The sequence below is a fragment of the Centrocercus urophasianus genome, unplaced genomic scaffold (assembly GCF_019232065.1).
Source record: "Centrocercus urophasianus isolate 14NV4802_14NV808 unplaced genomic scaffold, USGS_Curo_1.0 seq_11, whole genome shotgun sequence".
In the NCBI taxonomy this organism is placed as follows: Eukaryota; Metazoa; Chordata; class Aves; order Galliformes; family Phasianidae; genus Centrocercus; species Centrocercus urophasianus.
This window is the reverse complement of record NW_024884253.1, coordinates 7,946,263-7,971,137: the sequence shown is the minus strand read 5'-3', so window position 1 is coordinate 7,971,137 and position 24,875 is coordinate 7,946,263. Positions and strand designations below refer to the sequence as shown.

The following is a 24,875-nucleotide window of genomic DNA, read 5'->3' as shown; positions in this document are numbered from 1 at the left end:
GCTATTTTAACTTAAAACACATTTTAATTCTCATGCTTGAATAATGCTTACCAATACGGAGCTCGAAGTTGTTAAATGAATGCTTGTTGATCTCCTGTATGCTTTCATTCAGTGCTATGGAGAAGTCAGCTAGAGCACACAAATGCCCCCATTTGTCTTCACATTGCTGGGCAGTCATTAAAAAACAATATGTTAGAAATGTTTTGCATTTCCCTGTAGAACAGCTCCCATCCACCCCTACCAAGTAACAAGTACAGATCTTACAGATCTGGAATCCAAAATGAATAGTTTAACTATGCCAGATCAAGAGGAGGTTGATATTATTAATGGTAAAGTAATGTTTTCCACTTATATAACAATGCTTCCATGCTTAGATGGACAATCTCACTCTGAAACACCAAAGAAATTCATTTCCTATCAAAAATCAGAACGAAAATCACAGGAATTAACAATGCATATGAAATCTAAGACTGATGAAATATGGAGAGGATTGGGACTAGCCTAATAATGTTATGATATCACCTTATCTATTCTGAAGCCAAGTAATTCTTTTATTAAACAAATTTCCAATCCATAAGTATGAAGCATTACATATGAAGCACCATCTGACATCATGCAGTGCAACTCTGCCATTTTAACCACCCTTGGTTTTTAAATCTGATCATAACAATCTCCCTTGCATCAACCTTTTCTGTTCACACCGTGCTCATTTGTTGTCCTCAGCTTCTTTCAGTTCAGAATATGCCATCCTCTCTCAGCAACCCTCACCTCTTTGATGTTGATGCAATGATACATACACGTATATACATATATGTATATACATACACATGTATGAAAAGAAGTGTATTTTAAACATATGTACAAATTTCATTAGACTACTACAGTTTTACAAAAGATTGATTAATCACTGTTGAAAGTGCAGTAAAAATTTTCTTTGAATTTTTATCCATATTAAGAGTAAAAAGAATTGGTTAGGAGGTCTGTAGCAGCAACCTCTTATGTTTCTGATGTTCACTTCTTTGCTCATCTCTGCAGAGAAGCAATTGAAGATGGAACAAACTAAAAAAATATCATGCATGCCTAGTTTTATGGATTTCTATCTATCAGCCTTACTTGTTACTCTGCATGTTTTAGCTAAACTCTACTTGCTTTATAATATAAACAAACAATAAATTTTTTTTTTAGATTATAAAGCTCTGGATGCTGCTTTCCTGGTTGCTGCAATCAGTGTGGGCAAATCTGATTCCTATGCTCCTGTTGATCTGGGGCAGCACATTCTTGTGGTGCTCTTCCTCATAATCCAGCACTGGTTGCCAAGCAAGACATATCTTGGCAACAGTCAGCTTCTCACTGGAAGTATTCTAGAACTTCATCTTATTCCTCTGGAGACCCCGTTTTCAGGAATACTCTTGAGTGCAATTGTGATCTGGCTTATTTTATGTTCAGATTAGGATTCTTTAGTTGGAGTGTGGTAAGGCACTGGCAGAGGCTGCCCATGGAAACTGTGGAAGTCCCATCCCTGGAAGTGTTCAAGACCAGGTTGGATGGGACCCTGGGCAGCCTGATCTGGTGAGTGGCAACCAGCCTATGGAAAGGGGGTGAAACTGGATGGTCTTTAATTTTCCATCCAATATGAAACATTCTATGGTTCTATGATTTTTCCCTTAGTTTTGTTTCCAATTCTGATAGTGAGAGCAATGTGCAAACTTCTGGTTTTGTGAAGTTCTTTATTTGAACTGACATGTCTGCTTTGTTCTGACGTACAGTTTATCATCCTGCTTAAAAACAAACAGCTACATCATTGCAATAGATGTTTAAATGTGACCTTGCACTTGCATAAGTATGCTGCTCTATTTTCCCATCAGTGTGATTGAAGGGAGATTTTTTTCTCTCTAACAAACTTAAATTTGAAGAAAGAATCCATATGGTTCTTGTTCAGAGAACAAATGGCATTTCAGTTCATCAAGAACTGCAACTGTTTCTGCCAGAAGCCCAAATGTCTGTTTTCTTTGAGCAAATATAGCACTATGAACATTGATTTTTAATTCATTATTATTTTCATCATTCACTAATTGTTAATATAATCACATCAGAAGTTTAGAGTTATAGAGTAGACTCTTCTCTTACCTGTTTTTCAGGTGATAATCCTGACACAGCCATGTATGTGCTACCGATTGTTTTAATTTTTTCAATATCCTGGAATCTCTCTTCACCTAGTAGCTAATAAGAATATTAAAAAATAATAAAAATAAACAAATATAAGCTATTATTACTGTCACTTTTAACATAAAATGATTGTATGGATATAGAAATTAGTCTTCGTTCTTGCAATTTGTAGTCATAGAACAATAGAGTTCTAGTTATTGTACAGTATTCATTCTAGGTTCTGGGAAACACTGAGCACTGGCTCCTTGTAACATCATCTACTAACAGAACGCACTCAAGCTCTTTAAAGACATTTGGCATATTTTAGAATAGATAATATAAAACATGCATATTCCAGCTTAAATGAAGATGATCCCTGCGAATGCTGAGACATAATCATGGAAAATTAACCGAGACAAATGGTCTGAGTTTGTGTATATTCTGGTATATGTGTATATGAATATAAGAACACTTGATCACTTCAAAATATCCCAAGATCTCTCTGGGAGGAATTCAGTGTGGTTAAGTTTAGTGCTCTTGTGGAAACATTTCTGTTGATTAGGCCAGTATGGGAGGTAATTCAATCCACTTATTCATTGAACCATCATACACATTCAATGTACAGATATCAATGCCTCCAGAGCACTTTTGTAGATCAAGTCCTCCTGCTTGTCATGTTTCTTCTTACTACTATTTTTGACACTGGTACAGTCATTGATCAGTCAGTCTATGCTTTTGTTAACTATTTACACCTTCTGCAAGAATTGCAGGAGACCAATACATATTGTTAAGCACCAGTATCTATGCTAAGTAGGCATAACAAAATCTTATCAGATTGGGAATCTGCAAGAGGAATAATAAATTTAGGCTAGTGACTAGATCAGTGAGTGGTGTGGAAATGACAATTTGGTCCCTACTCCAAGCCGATATTCACTGTTTAACGTAGAATTTTGCATTAAATTTTGGCTTAGAGCTAGAGTCTCATTCCTTGAGAAAATCTGACTTTGTGTTCTGAACTCAACCATTGACAGCATTTTATATGGGATGTGGGCACATATCACCTCATCACAGGCTTTACAGATGTGTGTTAGTGAAGGTAATACCCTGGAACACTTCAAGATAGGGAGTGTGATACCTAATAAATTCAGGCATCAATGTGGTTTGCCAGTCCTGAATGACCATCTCCTTTCCCCCCTCAAAAATATCCCCACCTAAAACCTGTTCACAGGCAATTAATTTAAAACTTTTAGTACTAAAGGTTCAACATAGTTGAGATTTAAATGAAAAAATTCCTGCTGTGGTCAGGCAAAAAGTTAATGAAGCTTCCCCACTTTTATCATACGCTATCACACATTCCTTTTCCACTCTGTGGATTTGAGTTTCCTTTCAATTAAAAACTAACAGTATTTTGTTCAAAGGGAAAAACATACCAAGGGAATAACATGAAATATCCCTGGCCATTGAACTAACCACACTGTAAGTCAGCCAGAGCATCGGGGTGTTGGAAGCTCTGCTGTTCATGTGCAGATATGGCACCATCTGTCTCCAAAGGGAGGCTGCGCAGCATTGCGCAGGGGACACAAAGCCATATGGTTAATGGCTCTCTTCCAACTTAGGAAAGTCCAAAAATTTGACACATTTCTCATTTTCTTCAGACTGCCAGGAAAGCCTATCATCTGTATTTCTCTCCCACAAGGACAGTTCATTTAGCTGCTCCCTTAAAAAAAAGACTGCTTCTTAGTACTCTGATTCTGGAAGCGGCAGGTGTGTAGGGGAGAAATGGTCTTGGATAAAAACAGTTTTCATTTCCATATGGTTGCTAGAAACAATACCAAAGAGCACAATAATATGGCTTGTATGATAAATATTTAAAAATTATTCTTTTTAAGAATTAGAAAACCTATTGGCTATCAGGCAATTTTGAAGAAATAATCTCAAGTTATCTCCTTCTCATTCATTATTGTTTCCAAATCTCTATTTTTTCCTGCTTCATTCTGTCTGTTAAATAGCTTATTGCCTTTTTCAGATAGTGGTTTATTTACCCACTACTTTCGTCCAAGTATGACAGGATGGTGAATATTGATTTTGAGGAAAAATATTCCCACTCTATTTGTTGCAACACTTTCCACTGCTATTTATTGCACACTTTAAATAGGCTCATGAATTTACCAATTTACTAAGAAAGATTAGGAAATATTTTCAAATGCTACAATGTGATTGAAATCTGAAAAGAAATGAATAGCTTGATGCTTCAATTCGTGTACAGTTGAACTACACAGGGGTCAGACCCTGTGGCATATGCACGTATGAGGTAGTAAAGCAGAGAACATTTCAGTGCATCCCGCATAACTGCAATGTGATCAGTGCATTCTGAAAGCAGAATCCTGCATGGTGCTGAAACCTGTATTTGTGACAACATTGTGTATTAGCATCCCTTGTTATAAGCACCATGTAAATCACTGCAGGGTAAAGGATTAAGGGGGAAAAAGAGTCCATGAAGTAGAAAACTCTTATTAAAGCACAAATCCCAATTGTACTGTAGCTAAGATACATAAATGCTAGATTAAAATGGCTAGAAAGAATATTACATTTTAGAAAAAAAAATACTCATAATCTTCAGGAAAAAAACATTCCAGTATTATTTTTTTGGTACAGTATGTCTAATCAGGGAGTTTTGCCCTGTTATGTGTCATTTAAAAGTACAAAAGTAGATTTGCAGTGTTCATGTTTTTTTGTATTGATATATGATGTGTTCCTTTCAGTAGCTCTGGGCCTGATGTATAAATAAGAAATTTTGTATAACTGTATTCTGTAGTGATGCTATACAACAAATAAAGAAAGATCTTTTTTTTTCAGTCCAGAACCCAGCACATCCCTTTCTGCCCCCATCTGTCCCCATCACATTTTCCAAATCAGGACAATTTAGATTTTTACTGCTGCTTTCATTCAGAACCATCTTAGAATCATGGAATCATAGAATGGCCTAATTTGGAAGGGGCCTTCACTGTAATTGAGTTCCAACTAGATGAAGATAATATCCCTAGGACTGTAACCTGTATAAGGAAACATGGGGATTCATAGTACCTCATAGAATCTCACTTGGAATTAGGAACTTAATTCAGTTATCTAAATATAAAAGTCTAGTGTCATTTAGAGCATGCTTTCTGTTAAAACTTTCAACTGCATGCTTCAGGATAGTATAAGTTTTCTGATAGTGAAGCATGAGAGCTGCCAATCTCACGTGTTTGTCTCAGACCATGTCAGATATGTCCTACATATCACCTTTCAGATTGCTTAGACAAAGAAAACTGATGGTGTAACCATGCTGGAGGTAGATTAGCAGTCATCAGGAGAGCACACAATTTAATTTACTACCCATACTAAGAACATATCTATTCAACTAAACATGTCTGGGACATAATACAGTTCCTAATTAGGTCCTTTATTAGCTACAGAACAGGTGTCAGGGACCTGAATGATTATCATGTTAGAGCTTTTGATGAAAACCTTGTCTTCAATAATCACCTCAGCAGCAATGAAATTCTGCTGTGAAAATTACATGAAAGTGCATGACGAGATATCTAAAATTAATTCATAGCAATACGCTTTGCATTAAGTTTGAGCCATAATCATTTTAATGAGATCTGGAAAGAAAAACAAAACTATTAATCAGAGCATGCTGACAGCTGTTCAAGATCTCAGAAATGAGAATGCAGTATTTATACCTATAGGGAAAACAGAGCAGAAGCTTAGGAGGAGCCAGAGTTCTACCTGTAGAATAGGAGTTTAGTTTTCTACTGAAATGCACAAGGATGCATTGCATCTGTGAATTCTTATATTCCCCACTGGCAATTTTAGTAACTGTTCATTTGTAAAATAAACCCTCAATTTCATTGTGTCTCACAGTTTGGTACACTTGATCCTCATCCAGTTTTCATGAGCTAGCACTCTATGAACTCTTCTCATGAGGAGCCCCAGAATAAGGAAGAATAAAGGTGTAGTTCAGCCCCTAAACTGGGTTCATAATTAGTTTCTATTTTCTGGCTTGATTCGCGTACCTTTGTTTTCTGAAAAACGTAGGAAAGCCAGTTATTCCTTTGTACCTTTGCCTTCCACTCATAAAATGAAGACAACTATAGAATTAAGGTAAAATAAATTTTTCAAAACCTCTGAGAGGCCTTACATAGTAGCTTCCCAGAACTGAATAACAATAATAAAAAATATTAATCTATTTTTCTCAGCGTTTTACCTTCCACTTTTATCTTGCTCTTCAGCAACTTTCTCTGAAGCCCTTGGATATACCTGTTCTTCAAAGCAAAACTAATCAACACAAAATAAAACAAAAAGCTTAGGCTAGATCCTCAAGGAGAGACAGGTGGCTAAAGTAGAACTGAGGTACAACAAAAAAAAAAAAGGAGAAAAAAGACACTAAATCTCAAATTTTCATTGAACTGTAGTCCCTGAAGAGATCTAAAATTCGTTCATCATAGAATCATAGAATCATAGAATGGCCTGGGTTGAAAAGGACCACAATGGCCATCTAGTTTCAACACCCCTGCTATGTGAAGAGTTGCCAACCACCAGACCAGGCTCCGCAGAACCACATCCAGCCTGGCCTTGAATGCCTCCAGGGATGGGGCATCCACAGCCTCCTTGGGCAACCTGTTCCAGTGCCTCACCACCCTCTGTGAGAAGAACGTCCTCCTAATATCTAACCTAAACCTCCCCTGTCTCAGTTTAAAACCATTTCCCCTTATCCTATCACTAATGATGCTGAGAAAAAATTCTGCATACTTTATCAATAGACAAAATCCTGATCCGCAATTCATATTCCAAAACTAAGCATCTGCTCTTGTTTTCTCTCAAAAGTTCAGTCTCAATCAACTGTACTCTGATAGTGTCTTTTGAGTTGAGAACCAAAAAAATAAAAAAAAAACAAAGGGTGAAAGTGTTCTCCCTTTTCCAAAGCACAACCTAAGTAGATTTTTTCCCTGATTTTGAAAATTACGCCATGGTTACATAACTCATGTGGGATGTGAAATCCAGATCAAAGCTCATTTTAGGGAAAAAACTAATTCCTTCTGCTTTCTTGAAGTGTGTCTTAAAATTAACCCTACAAAACAACCTTCATTGCCCCATTTGGTACTCTATCTACATGCAGAAAGGAATTAAAAACATTTTTGTGATAAATAGAGATAAAACAGAACATCCTAGGATATTTTTGTTACTGTTTCTCAAATATTTCTTGCTATCCAGGTGCTTTCTCCTTTTCAGTTTAGTTTAGTGACACTGGAACAGGCTGCCCACACAGGTTGTGGATATCCCCTCTATGCAGGCATTCAAGGTCAGGCTGAATTGGGCTTTGAGAAACGTGGTCTGGTAGGAGGTCTTTGCCTATAGTGGAGGTTTTGGAACAAGATGATCTTAAAGGTCCCTTCTGAACCCCAGCCATTGTATAATTCTATGATCTTTAAGGTTTCTTTCATCCTAAGCCATTCTATGATTTTATGATTCTATGATTCCTCAGCTCTCTTTCTGATATTAACATTGTTTACCTTCATGATGGACAGGATATTTAAATAAAATCTTTATTTTTAATGTCATTTCCAATTTTTCTCCTCCAACTCTGAATTCCTTAGCAAAGCAAGCAGCTTAACATCTCTATTATATATCTCACCAGAGAAGTGACATTGGTAAAAATGCCATCTCTTTTGTTCTTAACTCAGTGTTTGATTCTGTACTTATCTGACTCACTCACTGGCTTCAAAATAATACCTTTACCAATTTAGACTTGGATCACTATTTCCCAGATATCTTTACCCTTTCTTCTGCAGGATATAGGCATGTTCTACCACTAGATACACTGGAGCAGGTTGTGTTTTTTATTATATATGCACATATTTGAGTAACTATTGCTTTTAGTCTCTCTCCCACTAGGTTATTTAGACCAAAGTTTGGCAAGTCTAAATCAAAAAGCAAAGTAGACAACTGTAGTAGTAATTGGAGTAACAACCAGCCAAAAAAAAAAAAAAAAAAAAACACACAAAAAAAACAAACAACAACAGCAACAACAACAAAAAACTAGAAACCCTAGAGAATTATTTGAAAGAAATTGAAAATTTGATGATTTATGTTGACTGATTTGATGTTTGAGAACTTACCATTCAAGCACTATCAGATAAATTGTTGGTCTTACCTCATCAAAGTCTGCAATGATTTCATTCAGCAAGCGTAGACATTCTACTCCTTGGTTATTCATCTCTGTCTGGGAATAGAAGTCAGCAAATCCAGGAATAGAAGCAAACATCACACCAACAGCATCATAAGACTGTGAATACAATTCCTAAAAGAACAGTGAAGAAAACCAAGTTGGAGTGAAAAGACAGGAATGAGAAAATCATTCGCTGTGCTTAGCATCCACAGCTTACTTCTTCCATGCATATACCTTAATATCGGAATTTAGCACTAAGATGTTGTGTGATTAGGAAGGTTCAACAGGAGGAGGCTGACGGCTCTCATATTTTTATATTGGATTTTATGCAGGTTTTGCTCTTTACTCTAAATTCTCCTCTTGAGTCCGGTGCTACACCAGCAAAAAATCATAGAATCATAAAATGGCTTAGTTTGGAAGGAGACCTTAAAGATCATCTAGTTTCTGTTCTCCTGACATGGTTGCCAGCCATCAGGTCAGGCTTCTCAGGGCCCCATCCAAACTGGCCTTTAATGGTTCCAGAGGTGGGACATCCACAACTCTCTGGGTAACTTGTTCCAGCACCTCACCACAATCTGAGTAAAAAATTTCTTCCTACCATCTAACCTAAATCTCCCCATGAGATAAGTATGTTCAACTCCTTCAACATTTCTTCATAGGAGAGATCCTCTAGCTCTTTGAACATCTTCATGGCCCCCTCTCTGGGCCTGTTTCAACAGCTTCACATCCTTCCTGTACTGGGACACAATACCCTAGATGGGGCCTCACAAGTGCAGAGTAGTTCAAAACAGTCACCCCTCTCTCCCTGCTGACTACTTGTCTTTTGATGCAGCCCAGGATACCATTGGCCTTCTGGGCTGCAAGTGCACACTGCTGGCTCATGGCCAGCTTTTTGTCCAACAGCACCCCCAGGTCCTTCTCTGGAGGGCTGGTCTCAGTGAGTTCTTCTCCCAGTCTGAACTGAAATCTGGGATTACCTCGACCCAAGTGCTACACCTTGCAGTTGGCCTCATTAAACCTCAACAGATTCTTATGTGCCCACTTTTTGAGCATGTCCATGTCCCTCTGAATGGTGTCCTTCCCTTCCACTGTGTTAACTGAACCACTCAGCTTGGAGTCATCAGCGAACTTGCTGTGTGTACATTTGATCGCACTGTCTATGTCACTGAAAAAGATGATGAAGAGTACTGGTCCCAAAAGAGATCCCTAGGGGACACCACTCACAACCAGCATCCACCTGAACATAGAGCCCTTGACAACATCTCTATGGCTATGACCATTTAACCAAATTTTTATCCGCTTAATAACCCAGCCCTCAAATTCATATCTTTCCAATTTACAGATAAGGATGTGGTGCAGGACCATGTCAAAGGCCTTGCACAAGTCCCTTTAGATGGCATCAGTTGCCTTTCCTTTGTCCACTGTTGTCATCATTCCATCATAGAAGGCAACCAGATTAGTCCAACATGATCTGCTGTTGGTAAAGCTATGCTGGTTGTCTCAGGTCTCCTCCACATCTTCCACATGTCTTAATGTCTCCTTCAGGAGGATCTGCTCCGTGACCTTCCCAGGAACAGACATGACAGACACTGGCTTGTAGATCCCCTTTTCACTGCCAGATTTTAATTCTGAAAAAATGATTGGTTCCCCTCCTGCCCTTATTCTTTCCTCCACTGAAGAGCATGGTAACCTGACTAATCTTTTTCCTTTAGCAGAAATTAATACACAGACTAGTTTTTTGAGGCTTACAAGAAAGAAAAAAAAGACATATGCACTTGAAGAATACTTGCTGAGAGACTTACACTATGCTCAGATTTTGAAGACAGAAAACAGACTGAGTCTTCAGCTTCCCAGTTTTTCTATTTTTGGTAAGAAACATCAAAACTGAAATAATCTATCCATGAGAAAATGCTTACAGTACACATTTGGGAACATATATTTGAGAGCAGAAATTAACTTAATAGTCAGAATTGAACTGTAGGATTGATTGTACTGAGATCTGTTAGATGCTACAGCCAGTACACTCACACATAAATCAGTAAATCAGTGGGAAGTCACCTTACAAAAACAAAAAATGATGACTCTGAATTTGGTAGCAAATACTTGAAACATCAGCATGATGCACGGGGCATGTTTGCTTTTGAATATTATCATGCATATGAGCTTACATGAAAAGATGTATAAAAGCAGACATATTCCCCGAAAATACATACTGCAGACATGACGCAACACCCTCATGTTTGCTAATGGTATTGGCTCCACTTGAATCAAAGTGTTCTAACCTGGTTGTTTTCACACATACATTTTCTCTTCTGCAAAGCAGTGTTTTATGGGAATTTAATATCCACAGGCTGCAAAATTCCTCAAAAGGCTGATTTCTAAAGTGCCTTTCCTTGTAGCTCCTAACTATGTCATCTTCCCCTAGGTGCTATTTGAAATCACATCTTCAGATACACAGTGATGAGTAGTCTAATTTGGCTGCTTACATTATCATTTTCAAACTGTAGAAGCAGAAAAAGGGAGCCTTGAATCTGTTTCACTGCATAGTTAATCGATATGTCACTGTTGGCAACTTGAATCTTGAAGTATTTGTCATGTCTTCATTATAAAATGCAATTCTAAAATTTTATCATAGAACAGCTTTTATTCACATATGTTATAATATACATTTGCCTTGTTTCAGATAAGGACTAAGTGCCTTACTGCACCTTCCCCAAACAAATGCTGGTTTTTCTTATATCGCATCAGCATCCCCTCTCCAAATACAGCATTAAGAATATTCATAGACTCCATCATCAGCAGAATATTTTACTGAGTTTTCCTCCATCTGACTGACTTTAGTCATATCTTGAACTTACAAAGCTTTTTTGTGTGTACTGCAAACATTCTTTAGGAAAACAGCCACAGTTATGTTTCCAAAATGGATACTCTATAAACTGCACAAAAGGGACACGGTATGAAATGGCAAAAATACTCTCTTCAGTCTGGAGATGCAGGGAGGCTGGAGTCTGTTGATGCCTGTTGAACAGGTTACTTGCATACTAGCTGAAAGAGCTGCAATATTACCTGTACAACACTAGACAATCTTAAAGCTGCAAAGTTATTTTGTTAGATTTTTACATCTTTTTTTGAGGAATATTTTATTTTCCCAGACTCGTATGCTGGGAGGGCTTTATAAAGAATACCATTAGAAGCAAGTACATTTGGGACAAGCTTCTCATGGACTTTGAATAACTTCAAAGGTGGAGATTTCACATCCTCTGTGATCCCCTGGTGCAGAATTAGACCACTTCCTGGGTGGAAAATTTTTCCTGCAGCTGAAAGGGATTTTTCTTGCAGCAACCTGTGTCCATTGCCTCTTTTTCTTCATCTGAGAATATACTGTTTCTGTCTTCTCTACAGCAATACTGAAAGCAGTTGAAAGAAACAATAAGATCCTCCTTCATCCTTTAAACCCAAATCTCTCAGCCGCTCCTCGTATGCTATGGTGCCCTAATTATAGAGGCCTCAAGCTGGATTGCTTTAGTAGATATGTGTGCCTCATTCTGGGAAACCTAAAACTGGAAACAGCACTCCAGATGGGTACTAGAAGTGCAGAACACAGGGAATAATAATTTCCTTTGACCTTAATTATTATTATTATTATTATTTTTTAACATGGATTAGATACCAAAAATGGGCAATATTTGTGTATTGAGTCCTACTAAGAATTGTGTACAAATAAATCTCTAATGTATCTGCTTTAGTTCCACTAATTAGATAAAATTATCAGGAATAAAACTGATACATACTTCATTATCCCGATCCTTCTCCAAGAAGTGACGTGCAACATGACTGGGTAAGATATTCCGTAGCATATTTTCATTGTGTTCCCTTAACTCCTTCATTTCATTGATTTCTTCTTTTGCTTGAACACGCCACAGAAAATCCAGCCTTGCTGTGTATTCAAGCTGTAGTTTTCAGGAAGGAGAGAAAGGCAAAAATAAAGCCCAACAATATGAGTACTCATCACATTGTCATTCTGGAAATCTGCTCCTCCCATGTAAGTGCTTCAATAATGCTGGAAACTTTTCTGACTTAGAAAGAATTTGATTTCATTGACAGGAAAAAAAGAGAATTTCCATGTTCTGTGTATGTTGAGTGTTTGAGAGAAATACTGGGACAAATAACATTTGTCTTGTTGCTGCCATGGTCAGTGGCTAGAAAATTTTACTGTTATTTTCGTTTTAAACACCTCTCTGACACTTAAATTAAATTAAATTAAATTAAATAATGGAAATAGACAGATCAGATATTGAAAGATATTGGTATGAAGTAAATATGTTCTGCTTTTCATATATGTTTTCAGATGAGTTGGATTTCACAAGAAAATAGCATGTGATTCCAAAGTCTTAACAGGGCTAGGTATTTTGCTTCTCAAGGATTAGCATCTTTCAGCTAAACTAAATATTAACAATTCATACACTTTCAAGGAGGATTTTCAAGTCTTCGGCATATTCAAGATATATCTTCGAGATATTTCTACTGTTGGGAAATGCCTTTGTTTATTGTCTTTTAGAGTGAAAGATACACTGTTTGGTACCCCCTTGAGTACTCCATCCCTGTTCTATGTTCATGGACAAGACCAACACTACCAGAACTTTTGGTACACTGCACTAGAAGAAAGATTTCAGATTTGAAGGCAGATGCTATTTTAGCTTGCAAAAAGCCTGGACAGGGCTAACAAGATACAGTCTTATTGGAAGTGATGGAAATGTATCCTTGCATGCTGTAAGCTGAAAGAGAAAACGTATCTGTGAGGCTTGAGATGTTCTGGATGGAGATAATAATAATACACTCAGCAGAAGATCACATTGCATCAGCAAATAAATGCTTTTCTAATTGGGAGAGATATCAAATTGTTTGTCAAAAGCTGCTAGAGTAAGGAAGTTGCTGGAACATGACTTATGTGCCAAGCTGAAGTAAAGGGCAAGTCTGCAGCGATGGGAATGACTAAAAGTGGGTTTGGGCATTCCCTAGTGACAATTGGATCCACATTTTTGTCAGCAGTGAATAACATAAAAGTTCATATCTTGTGAGAGCAGCCCTGGAGAACAGGATTTCGGGGTGTGAGGGGGACTGAGTGCTGTGGGCATTTTTTCCCTTTGCAATTATTAAAAGTTTTTTTTTATTATTATTATTTTATTTTATTTTATTTTATTTTATTTTATTTTATTTTTTTGAAGTCATAGCAATTGCACTCAGATGATAGATTACTTATGTTGTGTGTTTTCACTGGAAATGTATTTCCAGTGGAAAGGAGTATATGAGATAATGTATTTTGATAAGATACTAAGGGATGCTTTATGTTCTAATTAACTCATTAAAAGACAAAGCAGTAAATAAACACATTTTAGCATAGAATGACTCTAGCCTCAAAATTGTTCACGATATCTCTTTTATTTCTCAAGTTTATATTGAAAAATATTTTACTCACTAAAAATTTTATTTAAAAATTGAATTTCCAGTAGGAAATTAACCTATCTAGCTTGATATCGTATATCAGTTACAAAATTCCATGTAATTACAGTTTTAGCACAAGAGAATATCTTTATGTCTTGACTGAAATACAAGTGAGTTTTTAAGAAAAATCTGACATTGATTAGACAGTCTCACATAATTTTTTCTTGATAAGAATCTAGTATCTAGTTTAAAATTCCATGGCGGGAATTAACTTTACATTGGATAAAGAAGAGTAGAGAACTGTCAAACTGCTCAGAAATGAAGTGTCCATAAGCTCTTTTTTTTTTTTTTTTTTCTTTTTTCTTTTCTTTTTTTTTTTTCCTTTTGTAAAACCATGTAGAATGAGACATAACTTACGTCATTCTAATTCATAATACTTCTGCACTTTGGGAGAAGCCGTGCTGGAGGACAGCTTTATCAGAGTTAATGAGCTCTCCATCAGTTCAGATGACAGAAGACATTTTTTTTAATGTGCTCTGAATTTTTACTTATTTCTTTGTACTTAAACAGGTTGCCTTAGATTAACTCTGTAATAGGAAATAAAACAGTTCTAAGAAGTGCTTCTGGGCACTAATGTTGAATATTCTTAACTTGATAGACTGCTCCTATGAATCATTTGGGAGAACATGCAGAAGGAAGCACATATCAGGGGCCATTTCCAAGTACAGTGTGGGTGTAACTACCTTGTTTTGCGAGGCAAGGAAGATTAATAGAGTGGAAAAAGGCAGTGTTGTGCTCACAGGCCTCTGGGCTGGAGAACAATCTCAAATATCCTCAATAAGGTTTTGTAAAATATAGACATTTACCCTCATTTGTGATCTCAACAAGCATTCCTCAGATTCTGTCTAATGTTTACTGTAATGTTAACTCAGTGTTTTCTTTCTAAATAACTTCAGAGCAAGTATACTTACTCTCTAACCCTTTGAACTTTATCTTTGCTTATGCTTAGAATGTCTTACCTTTCTAATACTGCCTCACTCAAATTAGGACCTACAAATGCTGGTGTTAATTACCATAATCCTCTTCAAGAGAAAATATTTAAGCAAGCTGAACATGCAAGACCATGTCTAAAGGGAACTGTCACTGCTTCTTCCTTGAATGCAATGGTCCTCTTTGTCTCTATGTGAAAAGAGACTGCCTTAAGTCAGCATGCTTGATACACAGCACTATAGTGGCTGCCAGACAGAAGCACTGCAGAGGAAGCATCCTGCTTTCAATGGCTTTTGCTCAATGTATTGGTTAGTTTCAATATTATTTTGAAATAGCAGTTCCTCAGTTCCTTCTCAAGGAAATCAGTTCTAAAGAACTAAGACATCAAAGTCCTTGTTATGATGTAGGACCAGGTGAAAGCGGTCCATTACTCAAAGAAGTCAATGCTGGTGCTCATATTTTGTAACTTCAATTTTTCCCCCATTCTACAAATATGTTTTTCCCCTATGATCATACTGAGTTCTGTTCTTCATTTTGGTTTTATGCCTGCTCAAGTGCACTGAAGCACAGATGCCCTTGGAATTGTACAAATATCTAAGATAAATGGGGTCTCATTTGGTCCTTAAACCTATATTAACACCTGCAATATAACTTGTCTGTTGCTGAATACAATACTGCACATGTTCTTTAAGAATGCCAGGCAGTGTAAGATGTAGGCTTTACTCAGATTCTGCATATGATTTATTAAATTGTTAAAGGTCATATTTTCATGTGGATAAAAAGACAGTTGGTATTCTGGAAGTAATTATTGTCACATCCTGCAATTGCAATGGATATAGAGAATGGTTAAGGCAAATGTTTGCATTACCTGTTGACCGTGATAAAATACAGCTAAAAGGAACATTGCCATCAGTAGTAAAGATGCCTCCTTTGTACCCAGGAAGTCTGTTCTGGATAAATAAAGAAAAATAAAATAAAATACCGTTATTGATTCGTCAGTATTCGTTGCAATTATGCAGAAAGTTCATTCTGTAATTCAGCCTGAAATTTTCCTTTTTCTTTAAAAAATGCTCTTTATTTGAGAATTTAACTTAGAAAAGCATAATTTCAAGAGGACAGGAGTGTTATCAGAGAGACAGTCAACAGCCTCTCCCAGTGAAGTGTTGTCCACAAAATTACTTAATATATCCTATAAATGTGGACAACACAAAATTACTTAATATACTTTCATGTCTTGCATACAAGTCATTGATTAAAACATTAAAGAGAACTAGTTCTAAAATGGAGTCCTCCATAACCCAGTAGTGACAGGCCTGAACCTGTTTTAACCCTATTTACTATGATGTTTTGAGCCTGACTCATGAAAAAATTATTCAACCATCATGTTCTGTTTTAGTTTAGCTGCATGCTGGACATTTTGTCCAGGAGGATACTATGAGAACAGTATTAAAAGTTTTGCTGTCATCTAAAAAGATTACATTAGCTGGTGTCTCTTGGTCAGCATCAGGTGATATTTGTCGGAGAAATCCTAAGTTAGAAAAACTAGAGTGGAAAAAAGCAGACCTTGATGGAAACTAATTCAAATGGAAACTTGTTTGTGAGTTATCTGACCAAACTGACTCTGCGGCCTGATGAAGAATTTACGATCAGGAAATGCAGTACTATGGGATGAGTCAACAGTACAGAGTGAAACATCTTTTTATAGAGGCATAAAACATCTTTGTTGTCTGCAATTTCAAATTCAAGTGTTCCCATTTTGAAGCTGAGAAATATGGCCTCCCAAAGATTTCATTCTGTAACGACTCTAAGGGCAGAAGACTCAAAGGTAGAAGTTACATATATTTGTTACTGGATATAATAGTAGCGTAGTAATTGCAGAGACAGATGACTTTCACATCGGGTTGTAAAATACTTTTTATTAAATTAATTACTGTAGCTAAGAAAACAGTGAAACTACTGGAAACAGAACATTCAAGCTCGTGCTCCCTAACATTAAAGTTGAAGCTCAAGTCCTTGCTTTGAGTATGGAGCATCTTAGCTGAGCTCCCTACCTCATAAATTGCTGGCTGCTTGGAAGAATATCTCTGGCTCTTTCTTCCTCCTCTGCACTAAAGTCACTGGAGACTTTCCTTGCCAAGGAGAATACAAACTATTCTGAATTCTCTGAAATTTTCATAGAAGGGAAAACTTTGCCACATTTGACTTGAGAAAAGAAATTAAAGACAATGATCATGATTTCTACTTCTAGTTTAAGCTGTTGGCCAAAATATTGCTTTCTTACTGCAATCCGTCATATTTTGGGGGCTCTGTCATGAATATGCTATGTGTATAGGGAAAAGAATTGCAACTCAAGTCATTAGCAACTTGGTACTGTAGGAGGCTGGCAAGGAAAGATGTGTGCAGACCCTTGCAGTGTTAAACGTGTAATCATTATAAGAACTACTAGCATTGAAAATCCTTTTTGTTTCTTCAAATCTTCAGGTAGTCATTTTTCTGGCATGCACTTTTTACACAAAGTATCAAATAATAAAAACATGTTTTTCTGAACTAGCAAAATCACTGCTGCTGTAAGTTTGGAATTATTTAGCACTTGATACAGCTCTGTCTTGTGATTGGCTCATCAACTCCTTCTGGGAAGGATGCCTGGGAGGAGGAGAATGTCCTTCAAGTGGCCTCCTATAAAACGTTATCATCCCTATATTTCTTAGATCTCTGAGAGCCGTGTCTTAGTTTTTGACATTTCTACAGGTAAAACCCTGCCCCTGAAAATCAGATGTTCACTCCTGTTTGCCTAATAAGAGGTATACATTTCAGTTAGTACTGCTGGAGTTTCTAGGACTTGAATAAAGTGATCTACATGAAACATGGGCAGACTAAGAAAGACAGAAGAGATAATCTCTGCTCAACATCTAATATTCTTGTGAAATGAGCATTTAAATAAAAATATCTGAGAAAAAATGTCACAGTATGTCTTGTTGGACTAGTCAGTGTCTCTTGCAACTAACTGTATTTTTAACTATGATGCTATCCAGTACATGGAGTCTTGCAGCACTTGGACCTTTATTTTTTCTTTTTAATTATTATTCCATTTTACATACATAAAATTTTAATAATAATAACCAGTTCCTAAAGAAAGCTGTGAACACTTACTCTCCATTGTGGTTTAAGTGGTCATATTGCAGAAAAAGTGAAGCATAAATGGTCTCAGTCAGTAGAGCATAGATTGCAATCATGATGAGAAGCACTGCCAGCTTCAGGACGGAGTTGAGACGAAGAAAGACTGCACAGGTCACCATTGCCAGCACACCAGTGAAGACAAAATACTGAACAGAAAAGAAACAGTCATTATTTTTGGTCATAAGGGATTATATTTTCACTCAATAAGTATCTATATAAAAGATCAAATGATCAGAAATGTCAAAAAAGATTTGTCTCAGATTTGGTACTCAGGTAGATCTTCTTAAAGTGCTTGCTATAATTTAATGTTCAATTAAAAATTCAATTAAAAATTAAAAATATTAAAAATAAAAATTTTATTTTGAGTTGGTGTATTGAATCATTGCTGGATGTTTTTCAAAATATTTTAAAATGTACAAGACAATTAGCAGTGAACAGAAATCCAGGTAAATCTGCTGCTCATAGAAATGAAAGCTGAATGACTTAGTTTAGTCAACCATTTACTAATGGCTTTTCTTGTCAGTGATTTTAGGGATGAATGAGGATATTACTAGCGAGTCAGGGCTTCCATTTTCCCTAATGATTTTTAATGAAGAAATAAAATTTGTCTGGACTTTTAATGAAATGTGGGTCTTGTCACGTCTCACCGTATCAGGTCTATTCACATTTCAGCTGTAAGCTGAGCACAGTGCATTTCCATAGCTCCTTCCTGAATGGCAAAAACAATAAAAAATATTGGGGTAGGTTCTGATTGTAACGTTCTATTAAACTGTAAGATTGATTCCTTCTGTAACCCATATCTATTTTTCTATCTATGTTATACTTCAGCTTTAAGGAGCTATTAAGACACCTGACTTCACCACCAGTACACAGGTAATTGATTCCAGGTAATAGTTATGTAAATTTTGTCATCTGCCTCAGATTCAGAAGTACCCTCTGATGTACCTCAGGATAGGAACAGATGTCAGAAAAGGATGCAGATGAATTGAACGTCTGGTTCTTCAGAGGTACTGGTTTGTCAAAATCACACCATAGCTGTGAAGAAAGAAAGAAAAGAAACTCAGGGCTATATCATGCACTGGTGATTTAATGGCTGATTGCTGGGTTCAGGAATGGAACCTGCTGACTTACTGCTCTCTGTCTCAGCTTCGTAACTTCCAAGAAGGACTACATGGACAGCAAGTGGAGGGGAAAAGGAAAAGCTATGCACACTACAGTCATTCTAGGTAACCTTCCTTACACAATTCTGTTCCCAAAGTGGAAAAATGAGTTCCTCCAGGAGTTTCAAAGAACTGACATTGGACTCTCAAGAATTACTTCCTGAAAATGTTTATACTGTGCTGTAAATTACAGAGAAAAATTATTAAAATGTGAAGATAAAATCAGACTGCATGTGTACAGTTTCTTTCAGGTAGGGTTTCCTGCATATTTGCTATGGATGTTATCCTTCCAGAGATGGGAAATCTCTGATCTCATCACACTGTGCAAAATTGGCTTGAGTCTAACCATAAGAGTGTTCCAGAACTGTAAGTGAAATATCCATTATGGAAGTAAATGAAAAATGGCTCATTATACAATGTTTATGAGAACTATATTAGGAAAAAAATTAGAAAACATTGCTTTTTACTCTCATGGCCCGCATTTAATTTAATAGTATTTCAAACTAGCTGTATTAAGTATAAACAAAAGGGTAGTTTTGAGTCATAATACATTGAAGACTAAGAACACATCATGAATAGTTTCACATTTTGACAGATAAAGCAGATGGAGTTTCCCGTCACATATATTAGTTCAATCTGGATGTTGATGCTAGGTCATTTCATCAACCTGTTACATGCAAACTAGTTCTCTTGGCCCTCTTACTAACAGATTTGTTAATGAAGTCCAACTACTTATAATTAAATTCTAATGAATTTTGAACTTAGAACACTCTTGTTTGATCTTTCAGTAACTTGGTCATCTCTGCAATGCAACAACATTTTCTAGATTATCTGCGAAGCCTTGCATGAGAACTGATAATGATATCTTATGCAAGTTCATGAGGTGTGAAGAACCTCTCTGCAGGGCAGGGTTCCATAACAGCCATCTGGATGACTTTTAAAAAGATATTCCAGACCAGAAACTTTGTTCAATTTTTTTTTTTTTTTTTTAATGATCAGAATGTATTTGATATAGTGAACTACAGAACCCATTTGCTCATCCGGAGAAACCATAGCCTTAAGATGATTATTAGAAAGCATTCAAGTCTTACCACACTACAGTTGGCTGAATTCTCAATGGATGTTCACAGCTAAATGACTGAACAGCATTACTGGCTCTTAAGTACACATAGGTCCCTACAGGGTGTTGCAGTCCACTATATGGAAACCAGCGGCTTCACGAAAGTCACCGTTTGTAGGGGTGTACAGAAAGTAGTTAACAACAGTTAGAAACAATTTATTATTATAGTAGAATTTTGTCATATGAAATAATGAAATTATGTACATGCTTTGGTTTCATGTAAAGGTGAGGACTGGAATATAAAAATATAACAAGTGCTACTTTTTCTTGTCTTATAGATGACCAATGGAAAAAGAGTAAAAATAGTTACATTTCTTTGACTGTTTTTGGATTAACATTCCACAAATTACAGCAGAATCAATCTTTGAAAATAATCAACAACAAGTCATGGAGAAAATCTTGTTATGAAAATACTCATAACAAATTGAGATAGTCATCTTTTTCCAAGAGCAAAATTCATTACAGCAAAATCTTGCTTGACAGATATTTGTCAAATTTAATTTAAAATTCTCTAAATTCTACAGAACTCCTTAGTAATCTATACTATAATGTACTGTGTTCTTATGTTTTGGAAGATTTCAGCCCTGTCATTTACCACAGTTATATTTTCCCAGTGGAGACATTCTTTTTCCAACTGATTCTCTTATCACCGAGGAGCCAAAACAGGTGCTGAGTCTTAGCATTGTTGGTGTTGTGTCATAATTGCTATTATTTTTATTGTCACTAAATACTTTCTTGGTCTCATCCACGAAGAACAAAATTGAACTGAAAAAGAACAGCTAAACCATAAGCAAAAGTGCTGTAGGAGATGAAACTGTGATGTTTGTTCCATATAACTGTGATATTTACTTCCTTCTTTGCGCAGACTTCAACACTTAACAAGTTGTGTGGTATGATTACCTGTCTAATTCATGTAAAGCTGTCTCATATTTCTGAAGACATCCGGATAATCAGGACTCTACAGTCTTTGCATCTGTGTTAAATCTCTTCCGTAGACCCAACTCTTTACCATGTGACTTTGTATAGAGCCAGGCCCACAGTATTTAATTAGCAATATCTTTATCTAGCAAAGATTTAATACATACCTTTCCTCAGTTACACTGACAAAATTTGCTCTAGCTTTGTAATACCAGGCCTTAGTGAAAACGTGTACACTGGGAGTCCAGTCAGACTAAATTCCCTGTACGTGCAGTGCAGAGAAGAAAATCTCTTTAATGGGACTAGTATAATAGCAAGACATTTTGGGGATACTTTTCTCCTGCACTGATTATAAAAAAATCTGCAAGCAACCATGTCCATAGTTTGATGCTTCAGCGAATGTGAATCTAGGCTTAAGGAGTCTGTTAAAACCACTAAATGAGCAAATGGCAAGTTATTATTAGAATTTAGGATTAACTTTCCTCGTGCAATGATATTACTGCCCAACGTCACTTGCTCAGTAGGTACGTTCTAGTTCTGTTGACCCTTTTCATTTTCTAGCAGGATAATTGATAGGAGAAATCTGAGTTGAGGAATTTAATATTTACAAGCATTACTTTGACTAATAGTCCTTAAGAAAGTATAGGAGAACGTCAGAAAATGAATTGCTCTCAAACTGTGGATATATTGAACAGAAATTAGCAGAAGGGCTTTAAAAATATATGATTATCATGAGGAAAATAATTAGATATTTCAGAAATACATAGTTTAAGAAACAAATGAAATTTCCTGAAACTGTCATACCTTGCCTTCTATAATTAAATCATAGCTGGCTTATAAAGACATTATTTATCAAGTCCTTTAGCAAGCTTAATAATTCATAAATCGTTTTATCCTGTATAATAACTACTGGTTCCCTATGAAGCTTACAATATTTATGATGGCTCCAAGAAAATTAATCAGAATAGATGCAAATATAATGACATTCCTGGCCAAGTAGGTCTCATTAATCCAGCAGCAAGTTTTCCGGAGCATTAAGGGTAAACATTTGTAATCCTCTGCTGTGGTGATTAGCACAAGAGCGGAGTGCAACATAATCAGAATAGAAAATTGAATGACCATTGGTATCACCCTGGGGAGAAAAAAAAAAAGAGAATCCAGCATTAAACTACATCATTATACCACTGCCAACAGTTAACTCTAGGAAAAATCAGTTCTCATTAATTCAAGACAATTAGTTAAGGGAAATAAAGACAGAGAAAGAAGAGATTTATTCTTGTTCCATGTACCAGCCATTGCTTCACTTTGTTTGTTGATGAGAAATTGCTGTTGAAGAAGTAAGCCAAGGAAATCACTGCCAGTGCCTCTATCTGTCTAACTAGTGTCTGAGCGATAAGAATTTTCATTCTTTCTGGACGCAGTTCTCCCTTAAGTTGCTTTTAGAACAAATGTATTCACACTGTGGGATTTTCTCTCCATATGGATATATATATAAACTGGTTCCCTCTCCAGTAGGTTAGGAGTTTTGGAAAAGTGAGATTTTGTATACTTCACAACACAAATGTCTTAAAATTATTTTGTATTGCTGGTCGTAGATTGTAACATCAGAAATGACTAGTACAATGATGCAGCTTGATTTCTGACGTCAGGATATGATAACTACGAAATGTGAGATTTCCCTAATTTTAACTAATAGTGAATCACCTGCTGCTAAGAGTAGAATAGAATCAATTCCCAAGAAAACCCCACAACACTCTCCAGATCTTCTGTTTTCACAGAAGCCCTTCAAAATATAAATCAGACGAAAATGTGTTCTGTGGACCAAACATTGAATGGACAATTCAATTCCTTTGAATAAAAAAGATTAAAGACAGTTTTTTTTTCTTTATCTTTCATTATATTTTTCTAATTTATTTATTTATTTGTTTGTTTATTTATTTATTTATTTTTCCCTTGCTTAAATCTAGGACATGAAGTCAATCAAGTAAATGACATGCTTGAGAAATGTGGAAAATTATTTTACTTCACTCTGGAAAAAAGATTCAGCACTTAATAAACTAATTTTTGGTGTTCCCATTTGGACAAGTTATTCTCTTTTTGCATCTCTCAAGATTTTTATTTCAATTAAACTCACACAAATTAAAAGTAACTTTACCATCCCTTCAAAATTGTCCTTTCTTTGTGCTGTTTTCTCTTAACTTTTTGGAATGTGTATCAAGTAATTAAAATTTCTAGTATCCTAATTCTATACATGCCAGAACACTATAGCAATTTATTTGTAATGTCTCACTGAATAAAATATTTGAAAAAGGACTTTCAGGGCATCCCAGATAGACTTCTGCTCTTCCAGTTGGCTGAGTGTATGTGTGATGTACTCTGCTAATTAAGCTTTTGGTAAGTATATGTTTTATTTTATTAAAAATATGAAGTTCTAGATCTGGCTACAAGTCTGCTAGTCTGCTCTCCTGCATCTTGTTGAGTAAGGTATAATGCTATTTATATACTTGGGCCCCATTGCAAGAAAAAGGTGTAAGGTGAAAACAGAAGTGAAAATGGCATTGTAGCTTTTCTTTCCTATTTTTTCAGGAGGTTAAGGACAGCTATTTTCATTCCCTGCATCTGAGTGGACTACATCTAAAATTTCCTGAAGTTCTTAATTTCAGGATGTTCAGATTAGGCATTAGCCTAATTCTGAACTAACAAAGTTCTAAATTCAAAACTGTGATTTGAGCTTATTAAGTAGAAAACCTTCATTGTAGAAAAATTCTCTGTAAAACAATAGGCATGGAACCAATGGAAAAAAGAAACTAGCACAGATGCATGACCAAAATATGACATTTTAAAAATGACATGCACCCCTCAGAACAATTTACAGCAGTGGAACTATGGCTTATGTTTACTGTTCCTACTCTAAAACCCTCTTAAAGAGTGAGACTTGGAGTGTGGAAATTCAATGCACAGGAAAGGAGGCAGTAGTTAGCAATGCATTTTTCTTAAGAAACATGTCTTAACTGGTATACATAAGATATATATGTGTAAGATGACAGTTTTTTGTGACACTAAATTATGTTACAAAATATTTTAAAATTATATAGGAAAAATACAAAAATGGAAGTTCTGTGGTCTAATGAGCTGAAATAAGGTAAATTATGCATTAATGTCCCTTAAGAGCTTCCATGCAGTAATGTTATATTTGAAACTCTTCCAATGATGTAATATTGGTACACAATATTATTTTATACTTGCTTCAGCATTTCATTCCTACAAGATTTTTCAGAGGCTTGTATGTGACAAGTACAGAAAACAGTGAAGCTTTCCCCAAGTGAGCTCATCCAGAAGTAAATCTTGTTTTTGAAAGAAGGGGGAATGTAGCTAGTAAAATCGTACTACATTAATAAGGGAAGAATGAATAATGAAAAAACAAAGGCTAGAGCAAGACCACAGATTTCGTGATGCGCAATTAAAAATTTGTGACAAGAGTCACATGATTCACTGAAAGTTCCAGGGACACCAAATAGGTTATTTGATGACATGATGAAACTGCCATGAAAGTAGTTTCTATCTGCGAAAATGCACAGGAAGTCACTGATGCTTTCTGTAAAATACACTATGTTCATAGATACATTGAGGATGTGCTCATGAACAGAATTTCAGAGAAAGGATGTAGGTGCGAAATCAATAATCTGGGAGACAGATTTATTTTTTTTTTATG

General features: G+C 36.1%; 1 protein-coding gene across 1 annotated transcript in view; it reads right to left on the bottom strand.

Annotated features, from left to right (window-relative positions):
- Nucleotides 1–24,875, bottom strand: part of ADCY8 (adenylate cyclase 8) — a 122,981-nt gene that overhangs the window by 1,530 nt on the left and 96,576 nt on the right. Inside the window, exons 10-17 of the mRNA XM_042839935.1 lie at nt 22,094–22,295; nt 18,911–19,000; nt 17,939–18,111; nt 15,657–15,738; nt 12,148–12,306; nt 8,342–8,488; nt 2,128–2,220; nt 52–166 (exon numbers count right to left, since the gene is read on the bottom strand). Of these exons, the coding sequence (XP_042695869.1) occupies nt 52–166; nt 2,128–2,220; nt 8,342–8,488; nt 12,148–12,306; nt 15,657–15,738; nt 17,939–18,111; nt 18,911–19,000; nt 22,094–22,295 (1,061 nt within the window). The remainder of the gene's footprint in view (nt 1–51; nt 167–2,127; nt 2,221–8,341; nt 8,489–12,147; nt 12,307–15,656; nt 15,739–17,938; nt 18,112–18,910; nt 19,001–22,093; nt 22,296–24,875) is intronic.